Source organism: Branchiostoma lanceolatum, chromosome 2 (assembly GCF_035083965.1).
Source record: "Branchiostoma lanceolatum isolate klBraLanc5 chromosome 2, klBraLanc5.hap2, whole genome shotgun sequence".
Lineage (NCBI taxonomy): Eukaryota > Metazoa > Chordata > Leptocardii > Amphioxiformes > Branchiostomatidae > Branchiostoma > Branchiostoma lanceolatum.
In genome coordinates this window covers 34215187-34234655 of record NC_089723.1, presented here as the reverse complement: position 1 = coordinate 34234655, position 19469 = coordinate 34215187, and the positions used below count along the sequence as shown (strand labels likewise).

Genomic DNA, 19469 nt, shown 5'->3' with positions numbered 1-19469 from the left:
GTTTCAATAATTTGATTTGCTCCCACGTTTGCATTCAGACACTGCGTGGTTGACTAAGGGGAGGAGGAGCTTTATGTACGTATACGTAGTAAGACTAGGGGGTTATGATTAGCTCCACGTATGTAGTACTACGTAGCAAGACTAGCTGGGCAGCTCCACGTATACGTAGCAAGATTAGCTGGACAGCTCGGCACGTATACGTAGCAACACTAGCTGGACAGCTGCATGTATGTACGTAGCAACACTAGCAGGGCAGCTCCACGAAGAGAAAAAACATGGATATAGCCTACAGATTGTAGGCGTGCGTGAAGTCATTTCACTTTCATTAAAAAGAAACAAAGAAATACATAATCGTCTAGTATTATAATTGGAAAGTTATGCAGATCTTCAGGCCATGATGGAATGTCAATATGCTTTTAGCCTCCGAAAATATCCTAAACCAGCAAACTTGCTCTCGTGACAAAATAGATACAAGTGAACAAAGATTCAACTGGATATTGAACATTGTAACGCATAGATAACAGACGACGCGACAGTGTAAATGCGACATTTGTAAGCAGCAGTTGGCTAGTATTTTATTGAAAATATACAAGCTACCCCAACTCAGGCATTATCCGTGAAGTATTTGATACTGTCATCAGATAAAGAACAGCAAGATGAAGCAACATTGTTTCGTGAACAATACGGGTAGATGGGCAACAGACGTTGTTACATGCTAACATTAAAGAAATAGCTAGTCTTGACCGATTTGAAGTTAATTCCATATTGTGTGCCACGGCATTCAGTGCGCTCTGCAGTTAAAGTATCACAGACAAATTACTGACTTTCCTGTTAATGAGATATTATCATATATACTACAAAGTATAAACAACAAATCCCCAGCTCGTTAACGTTTGCCTCTAATCAACAACCATCCCTCAGCAGAGACGGGGGCGCCATAGACTTTCTGCAACTTATGATCCACTGCTCCCCGAGTCACGTGTTCTATCCACATAACGTGACGTCATAGAATCAGTGGATTGCTTATTCCTTGACAAAGTCTGGAGTTGATCAGTCAAAAATTTGGGTAAGTCCATTTTTTTTGTGTTGACAATAACAGTTCAACTTTGATCAAGCACAATCTAAACTTTTCATTTCCTAAAGGCAAAAGTCCTACGTTTTTACACCTCAGTTTCTAAAGCGGGACCCACAGTTCGAACTTTGGGCCGTTCTGCAAACCCGGGGTTGTCGACCCCTGACCGGCTCTGGGGGTCAGAGTTGAATTTCTGGGAGAACTCCATGATGTAGCTGCGGGACAGGATAGGCGAGTCCATCGTCCTGGGAGGGGACATGAAATGTGCAAGGTAGTCCTCGAGCTCTGAGTCACGCTCCCAGTGTTTGAACGGACTGAGGGCAAAGAAGAAAATAGATAATTAATATAAGACATATCACCAAACACATTTCATCATTGTCATTGTCACATCATTGTCAGCATCACTGGATAACAGTGATGGTTTGTTTTCCTTTAACCAAATCCTCCTAATGCGTATATCTAAACAGGAGAGGGCGCTATGAGATGATTGTCCATCTCGGGGGTGATTTATTTCACACAAAAAGTAACATTTGTTATTCATACTTTGATAACATTCAATGATTTTTCATAGTACTGACCTTGGTCGTTCTTCCTCAGCTTCGCCACTTTCCAGGACAGGATTGTCATAGACATACCTGTTTTGAATGCAAAGAATGTAATGAATCAGTAGATGGACACAGAGTCCCTTTAGCTACTAGTATTCTGTAGTGCGAACCCGAAAGTTCATTAAAAAGAAAGCGGTATTGCTATATGGCTGTCCAACATGTGAATTAGAATGTAATTATGTGGTTTAAATGTCGAAGTGAATTACAATTCCTTGTTCAATTCCAGTGTCTTTTGTAAAAAAAAGGACATAAAATCAAAATACTTGATAGGAAACAGTATGACAGAATGACTTTCAGAAATCTACCATACCTTGTTGGATAAGCTTTCGACGGTAGCTTCATCTTTACCACAATGTCCTCCTGGGATTTCTGTTCTTCCTTTTCAGACGGTGGAGATTCTTTATGCCGATCGAGACGTTCGTCCCCATCGGACATGGTCGGTTCCTGCTGACCTTGAACTTCGCCATTTTCCGGAACGTTCGATTTTCCCTCGCGACGTTGAACTCCGCCATTTTTCGCAGGAAATGACGGTTGTTCAAGTACTGTCATCCGACCCATGCTCAGTTTTCGGGATTCTGTGTGTCTCCTTCATAACAGAGAAAAGGGGAACAATACCAGCATGGTGTTATTTTTGCACCGTTTCATGGTCGCTTGTGCAATATGGGTCCCGTAACATGGTCTGCTATTATGCCTGCCACTTTGAATTTTGACATATCACAGTTCGAAACAAGTAGCACAAGTTGTGACAACATTCTCATATCTTGACTCGCAAGCAATGAAAACTAAAGTTGATTAAAAACTACATGGAAAACATATGATCTTTTCTTGATGATATGTCTCACCAAGTCCATCCTCATTAATATTACCAACAATAAAGAAAGTGCAACTCCTTTCTCACATGAAATATCCAGTGCTTCCTTTAACAAAAATTCAATAAACAATTACCTTTCCCATCTGAAGTGGTTGAGTCCTAGCAGGAGACCGACGATGACGAGGAACACGGCCACGGCCACCAGCCCCTGGATGGCATTGGTGACAGTGATCTGACTGTCGGCGATGCTGGCTCGTAGCTGTTCTAAAATCTCCGGTGGGAGGGTCATGGTGTCCAGATCTGTGAACATCAGAATTTTTCACTGCGATCAAGTCTTTTTTTGATAACTTATTTAAACAGTGCCACGTACTGAGTACAATAACCGATTTTTTTACACTTGGCGGAGTGAGAAAAGTCATGTAAATTTCCCAACAGCACACTATCGACAACAAGAGTTCCACGACCTCATATCTCCATGAACAATTCTATTCATGCAAATGACTTACATATTTGCATAATATATGCTTGGTCATAAACACATTTATCTAACTTAGACATGTTGCAATATTGACAGTCCTGTAATTTTCTAATTAGATGAATTATGGTGTTTTTGCATTAATTGTGCAAATAAGGAATTTATTTGCATAATTGGTATCTGTTGATGCTCCACTTTTGTATGTTACATGTATTTGAGTCTGATAATAGAAAACACTGCAAATATAGATTTTCCTCATTAGCTATGCAAATTAAGTCCTAATTAACATAATTTGCACTTCATTATATCTATCTCTGTCTAAGCTACCTGCATACGACGTATCATATTGACAGTCCTATAATTTTCCAATTAGATGAGAAATGGTGTTTTGCATTAATTATGCAAATTAGGAATTTATTTGCATAATTGGTATCTGTTGATGATCCACTTTCCATAAACTACATACATTACATGTATTTGAGTCTGATAATGGAAAACACTGCAAATATAGATTTTCCTCATTAGCTATGTAAATTAAGTCCTAATTAACATAATCTGCACTTCATTGTGTACATCTCTGTCTAAGCTACCTGTATACTAAATATCATGGAAATCCGTCGTTCCTTTGTTCAGTTATTCTCCTTTGAAGATTTTCACGATAACGCCCCTGCAGTTCCAGAGCAAGCTGCTAGGGGGCCCAAACCCACACCACGTCTTCATTACACCACAAGCTATCTTCCACCAAAAAATCAAGACCATAGCACGTCCAGGTCAAGAGATACAAAATTGAATTTCTGCTGCAGTACCAAGGTCACATACCAGGGGGCCCAAAATCGACCTCGAATTTTGGCTTCACAACACCTGTCCACATACCAAATATCATCGTAATCCATCAAGCGGTTCTTGAGTTATGATGACTACAGTAGTCCGGAAACACAAACAGTCCGGAAACACAAACAGACAAACAAACAAACAAACAGACAGACACACAGACACACCCAAAACTATATCTCCATTTTTCATGGAGATAATTATCGGTGGCGTCAGAGGATATTCGAACCCGGGACCGCTGGGTTCTGTGCCAAACACCCTGCCATTACGTCACACGACCCCACTAGCATCAGAATTAAGGGTCGTAAAGTTTGAAAGAAAGAAATGATAGTCTGTTAGGATCTGTTAGGTCTAGGTCTTATGTGGGCAACTGTATTACAGCAGTTCGGTGGTGACCATGGTGAAAAAAAAAGGTTCGACAGTATTAAAGGGTGTGGTCTCATTCGTCGTAGGCCGTAGTACGATTGTTATGTCGTAGTATTTTCAAGCAGGCTGGGGAAGAACCAACCACCGACAAGGATCTAAGGAAACGTTTTCCGTAACTAGACTGTTGCGTTTTGTGCGACACACGCACGACTATCTCCATAATTCCCTAAGTTTGCGATCATACGACAATCGTACGACAATCGTTCTTTTATAGTACGACGATTGTACGACGAATGTGACTGGGCCATAAAGCATTGTCAGACGACGGGTAGGGATTCCTCTTCTACAGAAAAATGAAAAGAAAAGTTTTCAGTAGCGTGACTGAGTGAACCCCGCCTCCCCAGCTCTGAAATATGGCAACAATGAGGAACAATGCATTGTCTTTGCTAACAGTGACTGCCCCTTTGAAGAGCCTTCACGTGTGGCACTATGACCCATGTTCTATAGGTGAAGTTACATAATGACGTACAGATCTGCAAGTTTTGACAGAAGCGTTTTGTGTCACCTTATCAGCCGATTAGCCTAACTACTGTCAAAGTCCATTTTCATTGAGAATATTGTAGACAATTATACATGAAGATACCGTAACGACCATACATATAGAATGCAAATTAAGAGGGGCATTATGTGGTTTATTAGAGTACGAAGTTCAAACTAAACGTAGAGTATAAACCGTTTGGTAGGCGATTTACCACCAAAACAGGATAACATCCTGTTTAAAAGTTATTACCACGAATGGGATTTGACAATATGACCCCTTGATGACCTTACGAGGCAGGATAACTTATTGAAGGACCACTTTTTCACCTTTGTGAAAAAAGTACCACATCTTAACAAGAGGTTTATGTCAACGATATATCTAGTGTGTCAATGGTCCAGTGCGCAATATAAACATATCCAAACAGCATATCATAACGGAAATGTTACCTTGTCCGTGACTTCCCGCCACCCAGGTGAACACAAGAACGGCAGTCCAGCTCGCAGCTGTAGCCATGTTGACGCCACAGACGGACCAAATATCAGGACATGTCTGCACGAATCTGAAAGGTGTAATCAATAGATTACGATGCAATTCAACGGCAATATAACCGTTGTGACATGTCCCGTTATGCTAGCGCTGATATGGCGCGCTGTACCGCCATTTGTGGGCGTATGGGATGTGTAAACAACGCCTTTCAGACGATATTTGCTGTAGTTGTGTGCAGAGGCTTTTCTATTAACCTCTAGTGAACTACAGTTCGTTCAGATCGTGTCAAAGTTCAGTCATGTGTGTGCCACCATTGGCCAGGGAACGTTCTGTTGGCAGCTCACGTCCATTCAACCTTTTGTGCGTCTGAAACGTTCGATTGCGACCTTTCGTCGGCGCTTCTGAGTAGTGTTTGACGGCGCCTGAGTCAAGTGTGGAGCTCAACTCTAAACTTTAAATTGCTCGACAGCTTCTATTTCTCAACCTCTAGTGTGCATTTAGTGGGGAAACTACTGGATACTTTTACTGGAGGGTTTTGACAAGGATTCAATTTAACACATGGTTGTTTCTCAAGGTGTACAACCAAGACCACCCCACCACCGATACAAAACACGCGGGTATTAATTTGCTCGGGTACCAGCAATTGTCCACATATCTCGGTTCCCCAGGACATTGAGCCTAAAGCTAATACACATACACACACTTCAGAGTGAGGTAATGATAATAACATGCGGAAGGTAGACGCTAGACGTTGAGTCACATCCAGTGTTTTTGTTTGTTACATTATCGTATATTTATGAGATTTGATTTCATAAACTGTAACTTTTCTTGGATATCTCCTGCGCTAATGTATTACATTTATTCTTTAAGATACAATACGTTGGGACTGCAAGTTAAAATTGAACACATCGGTCAGGTGTAATAAAACCTCAATATAACCCAGACCTAAACTAACACTTTGCTTTATTGTCTAGCAGGTCAATAGCTATAGTGGTACCGACGTATGTGTATAGAGTATATATAGACTAACCGGAATCTAAAATGGGTATCAGAAAATCCATGCTACAGGATTCATGGGTCCCACCTCGAGTGGTGGGGGTGTACCATCTACCGGAATGTTGTCGAACTGCATGGGGGGGGGTCATCTGTCAATATCTTGTGGTTTACGAGCGATGTAATACCTGCACGCACCTGGCTTTCCAGACTTTTTCATGAACTCGTCAGGACAAGAGGCAGTTTTATAGCGATGAAATATTACCGTTATCAACGGTTTTTGTTCTCGGTATTTTTTTTTTCAAGCACCCTTAGACACTGTCGGATATCTCAAGGCCTCATTGTATATGCAGTTTTTCCATGATAGATTTGTTGGATTCAGTTTAAAATTCAAAGCTAAACTTTCCTGTGAGATTTTTCGTTACAACAGCAATCGAATATAGACTGTCAAGTATTCTTTAGTCGTTGTATTTGGGCATGCAATATCAAATATCAGCATCAAAGTATGGAATCAAAGATTATAGTTAAGCTATTGAAATAAAGGAGCTTGCAATGCTTTGTGTAGGAAACCCAATAAGAAGAACGTGTATTTTAATCATATTTGTACGATAACAATCCACACAATATATTGGTTGGTTGACATATTTCTTTTCTTCATCTTTTGACTTCTCTGGCCGACTCGGTGAACTGTTTTCTAGGACTATTTTTTTTATTAGTTCCTGCCTTTCAGAAAGTAAAAGAGGAAAACATGTTCTACAATGTTTTTATCAATAGCAACCGTTTCGGCCATCATGATCCAAAGAGTCATAGAAATGTCTCAACTAAATATATGCAATTCTCTAAGGTACAACGTCTATATTTACATCGAAAAGATAACTATCAAGAAGTACATCATCAATACACAACAGAGCAGTAAAACACAACAAATATATACCAACTAGTCATCTAAACCACTGTGTTATAAAAAAATATCGAAACCTTTTTTGCTCTCCTTCAAATATCCCAGTCGTATCTCTTCACTCCCAGCTATGATAATCAGGCCCAAGCTATGTCGCAACCGGTCTCTGGACCTGTGTAAACTGAAGGTTTTATGATCCTCACGAGTACAGTTAAACTCGGGCCTTCATTTTAAGGTGAACTAAGACGTCATGAAAATACACACTGAGGAAAGAACTTCATGAATCATAACGTATGCATCACTATGTTGCAATTGGCGTTGAACTTTTTGACATGCAAAACCTCGTGGACGGACAGATTATTAGGAGTCCCAATGGATTATAAACAAGACTTCATTTGTTTGTTTGTTGTTGTTGTTTTCCTTCCAGTTCAGTCACCTAACTGTTGCTCTCCTTGTCCCCCTCCTCCACAATAGCCGTGCGAGAACTTGGCGACACCGCTCTGAAATATGGTAAGAAGCAGAGTCAGCGCCAGCGTCCTTTGCTGTTGTTTGATGCTTAATAATGTTCAGAAGACATGCACAAAACCTACAGCAATTTTTTTCCATGAATACATTAGAATTTCGTTTCGTCTTTATAAATATATTTGTCAGGCAACTGTCTGTTTGTCGTACATACTACATAAAAAAGCAGATGGTAAGCAAAAAACGTTGTCATATGTTTTATCACCTTTTTCACCTACCACTGCAGATTGTACAGATTTCATTTTGATAAAATAAGGGTGACTACAAAAGCGTAAAAAGAGACCAGTGTAGGGTTACTTTTCTTGAAGTTTGTTGACACTTTCAATTCTTACTTGAAGGACTTTTGGAACATCTAATTGTTTTAAGATTATTGAGTTTTTGCAGTTGTTTCACTACTCACGTACGTACATGTACGTACCGACATATTATTCTGCAGTTGTTTAATTACTCATGCATGTACATATGCTGATTATGTTCTCTGCTTTACCTCTGTATTATGGATGTATGTATGAATAAAGTGAAAATTCAAGCTTTGAAGAAACAAGTTACCTTCCTCCCTTCTTCTTCTTACACGTGAGAAGCGCAGCAGCCACCGCCCCGATCACCACGACTCCGGCCACGGCGCCGACGGCTATCCCCGCTACCTGCCCGCCCGACAAACCGCCGGACTGCGGGGAGGGCGTCTGAACCTCGCTGCATGTTTCGTTAGCACAGGTACAGTTGGCGTCGACCCCTTCCGTACATGTCTTGTTCTCATGGTCCACGCATTCCTTTGTACAAACTGTGGGTACCACTGCCGGGGTAGTAGGATCTGTTCACAGAAAATGGACGATACTTGTAAAAGAAAAGTGAAGACTGTGTGATGTTTCTCCGAAATTGCAAATGGTTGGCTTCCTCGCTTGATAGTGACATTGTTTAGCCTAAAATAGACATAACTTTGTCAATATTTTATCATGTTCATGGAGAAAATGCTGTGTATCGACGAATCCGAAAGAGCTTCTACGCTAGAAGACCTATCAAATTTGATTTCTATTTTCATGCATGGCGCTTCTTCAAAGCCAGCAATAATACAACCGACACTTGAAATTAAGAATCAAACTGAAATGGCAGTTCAGATAAACAAGGCATCAGATGATGATGGTCTGTAATAGGGAACAATTTGAAGCAGCAATTTCTTCCCGTGCACCTCCAAATCCTTAACTGACAGCTGAAGATCAGTGTGAACGTACCTTTGCCAGTTACTGTAGACGTGACCGATGTAACGTTAGATGCATCAGGTGTCCCTCCAACACTGGAAGAAACGATAGACCCTGTCGAGGATTGACCTGTCATTCCAGCTGTAGTTGTTCTCAATCCACCGCTAACTGTCGTCATCACTGGAGATGCAGCTGCTGTCGGCATTCCACTTGCAGCTGTCGCAATGCCACCTGTAGGCGTGGTCGCCACTGCAGCTGTAGCTGGGGTCGTCAATGCAGTTGCATCTGTCGTGGCGCCACCAGCTAAACACAACAGGCAAGCGTCGTGGCAACATCAACATTTAAACGTTTTGCCAAAGGTAACAGAACATACATATTGTGGTGTGTCCGGCTTCTTTTATATATTATCCCGGTCTCATTTTCGACAAGATGACAATTAGATTTAGAACGCACTTATTTTCTGAATAGCGCTAAAAATTCTAAAGTGTAGTAAACGATGTTAGTTACTCTAGTTACTTACCCGTAGTTAGTAATGTAGAAGCTGTGCCCATAGTCGTTCCAACATCTGTAGTCTGAGCTTCACATTGCAAAACAAAGCATAAAAGCACGGCAAATATTATCAGGAACTTCATATTCGTGAATTATCAGAAAGTTTTGATAGAATAGGTTGACAAGTTCTCTAAATGTAAAAAAGATCCCAACTTCTAAACGTTTCCTCTACGTCTGGACTCCTCTTTAAAAACAACGCCATATATATAGTCTCTTTCTTAGTAACCTGGCTGTTTTTAAAAACATTTACTCATTACCGTGGAAACAATAACACACCCTTTGTATGGCGACGCCATCCCTATTGTTTGTACTAGATTATATTGTTACTTTATGACACTTCTCTGCCTCTCAAGGAAATTGAAGTATGTACATCTTGTCATATTTCCTTTGTATCGCGGCACGCGCAACTTTTATTTATCAATTTATTGTAGCAATTCGCCACTCCAAGATTCGTGAAGCAGTTTACAAAGTGACATCGGTAGTTGAATTATATTATGTTGTCGCCATATGTCACTGATAACCCGCTCCCTTCAAACTTTCACATTTGTTTGACAGGACATGACATCGATACAATGAATGGGAATATCGATGTGAAATTCCAGGCTAACTCGCTTGGTGTCGCCTCAACCATTTCGCGTTTCTATATTTACTTATTTTGATAATAAAGTGTATTGTATCGTTAACGTACATAAACAAATGAAGTTGCTATGCATTTCTCAACCTTCGTCGTCCATTTCACAATATCCTTGCAGCTGCAGTTACATATTTCAGTTGGTACTACTTGATCAATAAGGCGGAAGGTGCGACAGAACTCTTTGTAACGTTAACTATACAACTATTTTAGTATTCTGATCCACTTGTAGCGAGTGATGTTTTCCATCACCAGTGTGCACACCAATGCAGTTCACAAGACGTTCAATCGTTTGGAACGATGCGATTTTTGTTGTTGAACAAGTAAGTTCTACCATAGACAATTCCCTTGAGGGTCATTGAAGTATACAATATAAACATTTTATTTCATTATCTTTATTTTGGTCGGCCCCGTCTGCACCATTACATTAATCCAGACGAGTCAGGTGTTTTGTGTCCCAACAAGGTGCCAACAGCTCTTGTTTTTCGTCTTTTTATCATGAGACGATTGACTTGGTTGGTACAAGTTTGTCAATTTCAAACACTGTGAAATACGTCTGAAACATGATGTTGATTCTCGCCTATATCTGACATATTGCTAGCCAATTTCATGACATAAAAGTTGTATAAAGTGTGACGTTGATTCTCGCCTCTACCTGACATATTTGCTAGTGTCAATATTTGCCCGCATTTCTCCCATGCAGAGTTAAAAACACCTGTGATATCAGCCGTCAGACAGAGTTCACGAGAATGTGTGTGCGGAAGCTGATAGCGTTATCGCCGTTGCCGTGTGACGTTATAGATCCAACAGCATTTGAAAGCTTGATACGGACAAACAAAGTGCTTAGGGCTTAGAGCAATTACCGTCGTGAATACTGGTGACTTTCACCCGTCGTGAAAATGGAGAGAAATCCGATATCAAATGATGCGATAAAAACTACAACAACTTATGAATTCAAATTATGCACATTTCAACATCACGCTAACATTGTGCACCTCGACCAAAAATGGCCAGAAGTATAAAAGAACATAAATAATTTGATATAATAACAAGAACAACTCTTATCATAAAAAAATAATCTCCAAAACGACCTGATTTCATTCGGATATTTGCTACATTACTACCTCCTTCAAGATACTTCGCAATGTATATTTTTGATCGTCACATGTCGTTATCACCAACAGGCGATTGGGAAATCTATTGTTTGTTTATCCCTTAAAGCCACCAGCCCACTAAATTGGAAAACTCGTGACTTCAAAGAGATTTCAACTGTCACCTTTGAGCGTGTTTTTAACTGAAGAGAACTTCTAATCGATGCATTTATCAGGAAATCGGGCATCATCTTTGACCTTCGTAGACGCCCGGCGTGCCAGTCTGATAGTCAGTCACTAAGTATCAGTCCTACTGATATGGAAACCCTGTAATATTTCTTAACAATTGGGATAACAAGGTCTCCAAATTGTCTGTGCCCTTTACGTCTACAGCGCAGATGTTTTCTCTCGCTCAGATATGAATACTAAACCACACAATAAGTCAGAAACCACAGCAATTGTATCTTTTAAGGTTTATTGATACAAAAATAAAAGTTACAAAAATGTCACCGTAGCTTTGAGCCAACGGTTCACAGACGAAAGTTCAATATCAAAGTGCTACTTCTACATATCATAACATACTTGAGCTGTTCAACTTTCCTTTCCCACATAGGAATATTCTGGCTCGACATTTGATGTCTTTATCAAAATATGAATATTATTGATATCCATGAACTAACAATTTATTTCTCTAAAGGACGGTGGCCTGTATACATGTGTATTCTCGTGATGTAGAGGTCAGGTCATTCGCTGTTTTTCCCAACCACAATCTTTAGTGTTTCGCGAATTCTGACAATAGTTGTAACTAGTATCTTCATAAGCAAAAAAAGTGATAAGTTTTACAACAGGGAATTCGGAACTGTCCTATACCGTCATGCTCTGCATCAGTCATAGAAACGTACAATATGACGGTCCTGGCCTGTTTACTAGTGACGAGCTAAAATCTAATTTTTTGTTAACGAATGGCTTTGATAACGACACTTGATAAGATATAACCTCAAAACGACATCTGATGACTGTATACGCGTGAGTCTTAGGGCATATCTTTAGCATGCCCTCGTCACGGCAATGTCACTCCCTGACCACTTCTTGGACATAGTTTGCGACAGTCAAAGTAACGCCACGTGCAGAATTAACGATGTAACGTTACACAACTCGTATAATTTGGCACAATTGGATAGATTATTTGACAGGCAAGAGCACGTCAGACTTGAATATTTGAGAACATATACGCATGTCGTCATCGCTCTGTCTGCAAATATATCCTTCCGCCACAAACCAGTGAACTAGTTTAGCCCAAAAAATCTAATATCTCAGCCACTGCTGAACGAGTCTTTGGAAAATGAATACTTTCCTCATCGTTCACTGACAGGTCGTTTGTTCGATTGTCGCTGAATGCATTTGTTCAGTAAGGAGAGAAAAAGGCTTTTTAAACTGGTAACTAAAGTGATTACCATGCAATTGCACCTATCATCTACGGACCCATCACAAGCTGCCTGCATGGTGCAATTGCAACAATGAAAAGTTTAAAACATTTATCGAAATTGCTCTTGTGGCTGGCAATTTCTTGAAGTTGTGACATTGCCTTGCTCTAATACGAAGCAATGCATTTTCTCTCTTCTCGACATGCTAATTTCAGGTCTTTTTTCAATGCTCAAATCACATACAGGAGGCTATTGTCTGTGTTCCTCCTCTCTAAGTATTAAATACAGAGATATACTAGTAGCTACTATGGCTCCTCCAGTTCTGTTTCGTTGACCTTAGCGCGGGATCCATGTTGACTAGCAGACACTTGTCTGGAGAATCAAAGAAAACATCCTGATCAATATTATGTGTAAATGTGGTAAGGCTAACTCGTGAAGAATAAAGTTTTACTGCATAGACCAATCGAAGGATACGCAATTTTACAGTCGTGCACACATGTTTGAGGAAGTACAATGCATGAAAATCGAAACCATGATCATTCACCATGATCCATGATTTCTTAATACATCAATATCAGGGAAAATGTTTCATTGAGTTTTGATACTTGGAAAGGTAATTTAACCATAAGAATAAAGAAAGTCTTTACCTGTTTTTCTTCTTTTTCTTGCAGCAACAAACTGTAACAACGACCACTACCAGTATGACTGCTGCTGCGCCACCACAGGCTATACCTATGGATTGAGATGTCCACATGATTAGTATAACACAAACACATATTACATGGAAGCCATCAGAGCTGCTTAGAAGATATGTTTGTCCAATTATGGTAAGACACATACTTTTATGAGCAACGTAATGTGCATGGCATAACATTTCATATAATCTGCAAAGGATTACCATGTGATGACGTAATAATCATAAAATATTAATGCAAATAACGACTGGTCTCTAATCAAAACTAGTGGAAAATGAAAACTATGTTAAGACTTGCTTCAGCTTTGTGTTCAATATGATGATTTTATATGATACTTTTGATCATTCACAGTGTAAATTTAAGACAAATATCATGGAAAATGTAGATATCTCTTTTATGAATAAGGTGGTTGAAAATAATAAGAAAGTTGACTGGCATGTTCATTCAGTGCTCGTTGCTCACGTTAAACGATATAAATCTTTTAAACTGTTATTTACCAATGATTGCTCCAGTAGAGAGTCCTGATGGTTCTGGATCCGCTGGTCTACAGTCATATTTTATACACGTGCAGTCGGTATCGCCCTCTGTACAGGAGGAACCGTTGGCGTACGTGCAGTTCTCCATAGAACAGACTGTAACCGCTGCAGAACAGACCCAAATTACGAATATATTCATTGAAAACAATCATTGAACTGTTGTTGAACAAAAAGCATCTATGAATATATATCGGCCGATATATAAATATTGTAATATGGTTTTTTGTTTCTGACGTAAGACCGAACTAACTAGGATTGAACACTGTAACCACTGACTTCAATGTAAGCTTAAAATTAGCTCTACACTTATGCGTTGATGAGGATCAGAGTATAATTCTTCCCGGTCTAGTTTAATGTGGAGTATTATATGACTACCAAGAATCGATTAAACTACAGCATAGACACTAAGTGGATCTGAGTAACAGAATGTGGGCCAAAAAAATCGACCTAAACGGTACTTCAAAGTACATACTACTGCATGGAAGAATATAACTATCACACCAGATTAATACGTTACTGTACTTATTCGTTCATGCTGTGATGGACTGTGATAAGGAAAATGCATAGCTGTTGTAAGTTGATACGTACGTAGAGTTAGGAGCTGTAACATTATACGATTAAAGCGTGACTTACGTGGTGCTGATGGTGCTGTTGTAACATTGTTGTTTTGAGGAGTTCCAGTCGCTGTTATTGCAACATTCCCTGTATCAGTGTTGTTTTCCGGAGTTCCAGTCGTAGGGTTCGTGGTTGGTGACGCAGACGAGCCAGCGGTTGGTTGCATTGGGTTGGGCGTCTGAGCGCTTGTCCCGTGGCCAGGGGTACTGGTAGTAGAGGTTGTAGCAGAAGAAGCAGGAGTAGTGGTGGGAGTGACAGGAGTGGTGGCGCCAGGTACTGTTGTATTGGTTATGCTTGCGTTGGTAGCGCTGACTGTGGGGACTAGTGAAGTGACTGTGACTATAATACAAGATGAGGGAGAAAAGGTCACTATAAAACAAGGAAGATGCTTTTTTCCCCATACAAATCGTGGACGAGATTTTGTACCTTCTGAAGAATACTAATACTTAATATTCTCTTGAATACAAGCATCACTTTTCCTTTCAGGAAAATTCATTCATATACTTTGAATTTGATCAGACCATATTTCCTAATCTAGCATAAGTTTGCTTTGAACTTTTAGAATTTGTATATGAGAAGACAACAAAGGAGACAAAAGCAATAAATACTTACCAGCTTGAGCCCGACCATCATATATGACCAAGCACACCCACAGTAATAACGCAACTGTTGCAATTGCTCTCGCCTGCATCTTTTCAGAATGTTGCCACAGCGCTCACTGCAGCTTTCGCGAACTTCCTGTCTACTTCCTTCTGACTTCGCTTACTCAGCGTACATTTATATGCAAAAATCACTTGGATACGAGTTTGTTTAAGAAAACATTGCGGTTACCGTAGAGATCTCAATGTTTATGTGCATTACTATGTCCGATGGACCCAAATTGTATGTTTGCAAGGCTGATATCGTTGGCACTTGTAACACCTGCACCTATCAATACCTGGGAGATCCCCAAGGGGCTCTTAGTAATTACCTCTACACAAAAAATCATATTCTCTTAACTGCTTGTCTGTGTCTGTCTTTTTATCTGCCTGTCTGTCTGTCTGTCTGTCTGTCCGTCTGTCTGTCTGTCTGTCTGTCTGTCTGTCGGTCGGTCTGTCTGTCGGTCTGTGTCTGCCTACCTACCTGTCGGTCTGTCTGTCTGTCTGCCTGTCGACGTCTGTCAGCCTACCTGCGTTAAGGGACAATTTCCCCCATTGTATACGTGAATGACAATTCGATGAATGCGTTTTTACATGTTGTAAGAATGGTATAAAGTTCAGTAGGCACCAAAAGATCATTGATAGAAATAAACGTTATGCATATTCTATGAATGGACAATATGCATTTAAGTGTAACGCATGATCTCTATGATGGGAGTAAATTGTCAAAGATATCTATGGATTCGTCTTCACTTTTAGAGGAAAGTGCCAAATGCGTCGTGATGCCAAGCTAACAGACAGGTTGAAAATTCCAATAGTGAAGTTGCTTTTAAGTTATGCCACGCATTTTGTTACAACCCTGTAAGAAGTGTCCTTTGGCAACTGAATATGTGGCAAACGACTTGTGTAACACATAGAGAACGCTCTTATACTTTCAAGTGACAAATGATCCCACGGGGGTGGTCTTTTGTAAACCGATGGCCTGTTTGCTCCAGTCAAGGTACAGTTATAAAAATCCCCTTTCTAGAATACCATTGATTGTTTCTTGCACTTCGAACTTGTTTTCGCACATCCTGCGCAAACTTGAAAGCAGTTTTAAGTTCGTGTATTTTCAAAACATTTCATAACCATAGACACTTTCGTTACGATTCTGTCTGGTTTGTGGCGTTTTATACACTTTCGTGTGTTTTTTCAGTGGGAAAACGTAAATTATCAAAGATATGGGTTTCTCATACGAGGAAAGCTGGTTTGGGCGACAAAACTGTTCAAACACAATTGTTTGCTCGTTATCGCTTTTAAACTAGCTTTTTCCATTTGCCAAATACCATTTGGTAGTCAGCTGGTCAATGAATAACTTTGTCAACCTGACATGACCGACTCTTACCCCCTTGGTTCAAGGACCAGGCATATGAAATATTGACTTATTTTCTTTGGTGAAAAAAAAACTGTAAACTTTATTGAATTGATAATTATGAAACAAGCACATGTTTATGTACACATTGGACGGTGAGAATAATGTACACTGCGTCATCAAATCTCAAAGATCACATGTTTGCATAAACCATATGATAGAGATGAGTGAGAGTGAAACATGTCAACATCTCTAAGATCAAAAGGAGCTCGAGGCGCTTTAAGTAGAAAGTTCTTATCTATACACCGTTCTCACGCGGCGGACATGATAGAATGAAGACGAGGCCAATGAGGCAAAGAAGCAAAAATAATGTACAGATTTAGTTTTCCTCCTAAATAACATTAAGTTTTAAAATATGATATCCAAGTATCAATATTACAACTAATGCAATGTACAAAAAAAGATGCAGCAATTTAGAGCTTCGTTGACCGATCCCATAGTCTCCGCCCTCCTCTGTCAGAGCGTAGAAATGCAAAATAAAAACATAGAAATGCAAATATTTGACGGTCATGCAGCCACTTCCTCATTGGTCGATTCTCTAATTATCAGGTAATCATTGGCTAAACTGGTAATTGTGATTGACAGTTAGGATCGGTCTAATGTTTGCCACAAGGGCCTCGTTTTCATTCTATCATGGCCGCCACGTGAGAAAGGTCTATAGTCTTGGCTACAGTGGTGTGGTGACGACGACTTCTAAACACCGGAGAAGCACTCGTTGTACAAAAGAGTACATTGTCGTAACACAACGTCGGCTTGATTCGTGTTACAGCAAATATCATACATTCATGTTTTTGCGCCGAGAATCGAATGTTTTATTTTCCAAGCAGAGGTTTCGATCGGGGGGCTAGTAGTGGCCGGGATATTTAACGCTGTCCTCCCTTCAAGGCGTGAAGAGAGGGCAGCGTTAAAGATCCCGACCACTACTACCCCCCCCCCATCGAAACTTCTACTTGAAGCATACAAATGTTTTCCAATGACATTCTATGCGATGTCCGTAGATTTACTATAGATTCCAATAGACGTCGCTAGATGGCGCAGTTGTACGTGTCTGTACACCATGCACTCTAGTTTTTTTTTTTCCACATTTTATTCACAATATACATCAATGTTACAGCATAATATATCACACATGTTACAATGTTGGCACCAAAGAGTATATGACATTGTGTTACAGTACATAGACTGGCAGGATGGTTCAAGATTAAACCACATATCACATAAAGATGCTGGTTGTGTCATAGTAACATATTTACAGTGTATTATACATTGTGTGCTAAGTCAGGCTGATCATATCAGTTGTTTGTTTCCCGTTTACTCCACATTTTAAAGTAAATTACACATTCACAACATAAAACAGCGTAACTAAAAGGCCGTAAAACAAAAAAACAAGCTAAGAAACTAAAACGTAACTCATACATGCATAACATATCATAACAAACTCAGTTCCTTGTTTACAAAAGTCGACAATAAAAGCTATCTATAGTAATCAAGAGGTACATGTAGCTAGAGGTTCACAGGCAGAGGTAACTCTGTTCTTCATTTCCCATTTAAAAAGAATGGGCAAATTGTTTTGGTGTGAGGCAGGATTTTGGGTCTTTCTAAGAGATATCCATGTTTTGAATATGACCCATTTAGCTATAGATATTATTAATATTCGTCTTTTAAGGTGCGGTATGTTCAGAGTCTGACTGACTTTCCCTAGTATTACTTCTTCAAAATCTATTGTAGGATTACTGGTACAGAAAGGTATGTAATGCTGAACTGTGTCCTACAGGTCTGATAATCTCTTACATTCCACAAACATGTGTCTATAATTATCAATATCACCACTATCACATAGTTTACATATAGGATCTATTATTAGCCCATTTTCATCATGTATTCTCCATTTGTTTAATTTTTCACCACACGGTAATATTTGATGTAGTAGTTGACAAGAGTTTTCCAGGTGCTGGGTAGGGCTTGATACAGGGTTATTTGCTCAATTAAAGTACTGGGACGGTGGCTAAGTGTAGGGTATTCATTTGATGAGATGAATTTTCCCCTAGGGAATAGGTCTTTTTACATATATTATGCCATCTTTAATCCATTGAGGGAAGAATAAAGTTTTACCTTGTGATCTAATATTTCTATTACACCATATTATCTGTTCTTTTAAGTACTGGGGCCTTACGTCATCACTTTTCTCAATCTTGTGATAGGATAAAATGACTTCTTTATAAAATTTGGGTATATGGATGAAGTTTGGTCCATCGCCTTCTTTTTCAAAGTTCATCTGCAAAATAAGATTATTGGGACCAAAAGAATTAACATACAACAGGGGGAGTGCTTTCCATCTAGATTTATCATCCACTATCAACCTATATATCCAACGTGATAAGAGTGCGTTTTTCTGGTAATCTAAGTTTAACATGTTAAGTCCACCCATTTCAGTGGGTTGGCTTATGACATCTCTTTTGATTTTGTCCTTTTTGCCTTTGAATTAAAAACTTGAAAACTTCTCTTTTTATAGATGTGACAACCCAGGGTGGGGTAACAATCATTGCCATATTGTGTATAATCTGTGAAAGAGCTAATGACTTAATGATAGTGATTTTTCCATACAAAGTTAGGTTTCTACATCTCCAGACTTGCAATGTGTTTTTCAGCCTTTCTATCTTTTTCTCCCAATTTAGAAGTTCACACTCATGGTGGAGGGAAGAGTTATAGAAATAGATGCCTAAGGATTTTATGGGGCGCTTCGGCCATGATATATCTAGGGGGGTGTCTTGTCTGTCTACATACGTTCCGATCCATAGACCTTGTACCATGCACCATGCACCATGCACTCTAGTTATACATATTGTATATGTAGCAATGTACAGTTTAACGTTACATCGATTCATGTAAGAACTCTGCCAGCTGTCCTAACATTACAACTCCCCCGAGATAAAAAGGTTCTGCTTTGTGAGATTTAAACAATGTTCAAGCAATTTCCAGGCTTCCTAGCTCTACATGAGAAAATGAAATAAAAAATACAAATGTAAAGGCGTTGTCTTATTTTCCAAAAGAAGATCTAAATTTCCTGCCACTAACACAAGCGT

General features: G+C 39.6%; 3 protein-coding genes across 3 annotated transcripts; all 3 read right to left on the bottom strand.

Annotated features, from left to right (window-relative positions):
* Positions 1–348: 348 nt before the first annotated feature.
* On the bottom strand, positions 349–5421 carry LOC136426767 (uncharacterized). The gene is made up of 5 exons (XM_066415498.1): positions 5148–5421; positions 2623–2788; positions 1988–2263; positions 1651–1707; positions 349–1386 (listed from the first exon to the last, which is right to left on the bottom strand). Exons 1-5 carry the CDS (start codon positions 5212–5214, stop codon positions 1161–1163), a joined length of 792 nt encoding a protein of 263 aa, XP_066271595.1. The 5' UTR covers positions 5215–5421; the 3' UTR covers positions 349–1160.
* A 1578-nt stretch (positions 5422–6999) lies between these two features.
* On the bottom strand, positions 7000–9536 carry LOC136428782 (uncharacterized). Its single transcript, XM_066418531.1, has 4 exons — positions 9317–9536; positions 8830–9099; positions 8150–8411; positions 7000–7578 (listed from the first exon to the last, which is right to left on the bottom strand). Exons 1-4 carry the CDS (start codon positions 9426–9428, stop codon positions 7515–7517), a joined length of 708 nt encoding a protein of 235 aa, XP_066274628.1. The 5' UTR covers positions 9429–9536; the 3' UTR covers positions 7000–7514.
* Positions 9537–11525: 1989 nt separating this feature from the next.
* Positions 11526–15066, bottom strand: LOC136428781 (uncharacterized). The gene is made up of 5 exons (XM_066418530.1): positions 14950–15066; positions 14356–14676; positions 13684–13827; positions 13139–13223; positions 11526–12863 (listed from the first exon to the last, which is right to left on the bottom strand). The coding sequence occupies exons 1-5, from the start codon at positions 15026–15028 to the stop codon at positions 12797–12799; spliced, it is 696 nt and encodes a 231-aa protein (XP_066274627.1). The 5' UTR covers positions 15029–15066; the 3' UTR covers positions 11526–12796.
* Positions 15067–19469: the final 4403 nt, after the last annotated feature.

Excerpts from the sequence above, each read along its gene's own strand:
- LOC136426767 (XM_066415498.1), bottom strand. The coding sequence starts at position 5,214 with ATGGCTACAGCTGCGAGCTGGACTGCCGTTCTTGTGTTCACCTGGGTG. Across the intron at positions 2,789-5,147 it reads GGCGGGAAGTCACGGACAAG|ATCTGGACACCATGACCCTC; the intron begins GTAACATTTCCG and ends TGATGTTCACAG. Across the intron at positions 1,387-1,650 it reads GCTGAGGAAGAACGACCAAG|TCCGTTCAAACACTGGGAGC; the intron begins GTCAGTACTATG and ends CTTTGCCCTCAG.
- LOC136428782 (XM_066418531.1), bottom strand. The coding sequence starts at position 9,428 with ATGAAGTTCCTGATAATATTTGCCGTGCTTTTATGCTTTGTTTTGCAA. Across the intron at positions 9,100-9,316 it reads TTCTACATTACTAACTACGG|CTGGTGGCGCCACGACAGAT; the intron begins GTAAGTAACTAG and ends TGTTGTGTTTAG. Across the intron at positions 7,579-8,149 it reads AAGAAGAAGAAGGGAGGAAG|AGCGGTGTCGCCAAGTTCTC; the intron begins GTAACTTGTTTC and ends ACCATATTTCAG.
- LOC136428781 (XM_066418530.1), bottom strand. The coding sequence starts at position 15,028 with ATGCAGGCGAGAGCAATTGCAACAGTTGCGTTATTACTGTGGGTGTGC. Across the intron at positions 14,677-14,949 it reads TGATGGTCGGGCTCAAGCTG|TCACAGTCACTTCACTAGTC; the intron begins GTAAGTATTTAT and ends CTTGTATTATAG. Across the intron at positions 13,224-13,683 it reads CTCTACTGGAGCAATCATTG|GTATAGCCTGTGGTGGCGCA; the intron begins GTAAATAACAGT and ends CTCAATCCATAG.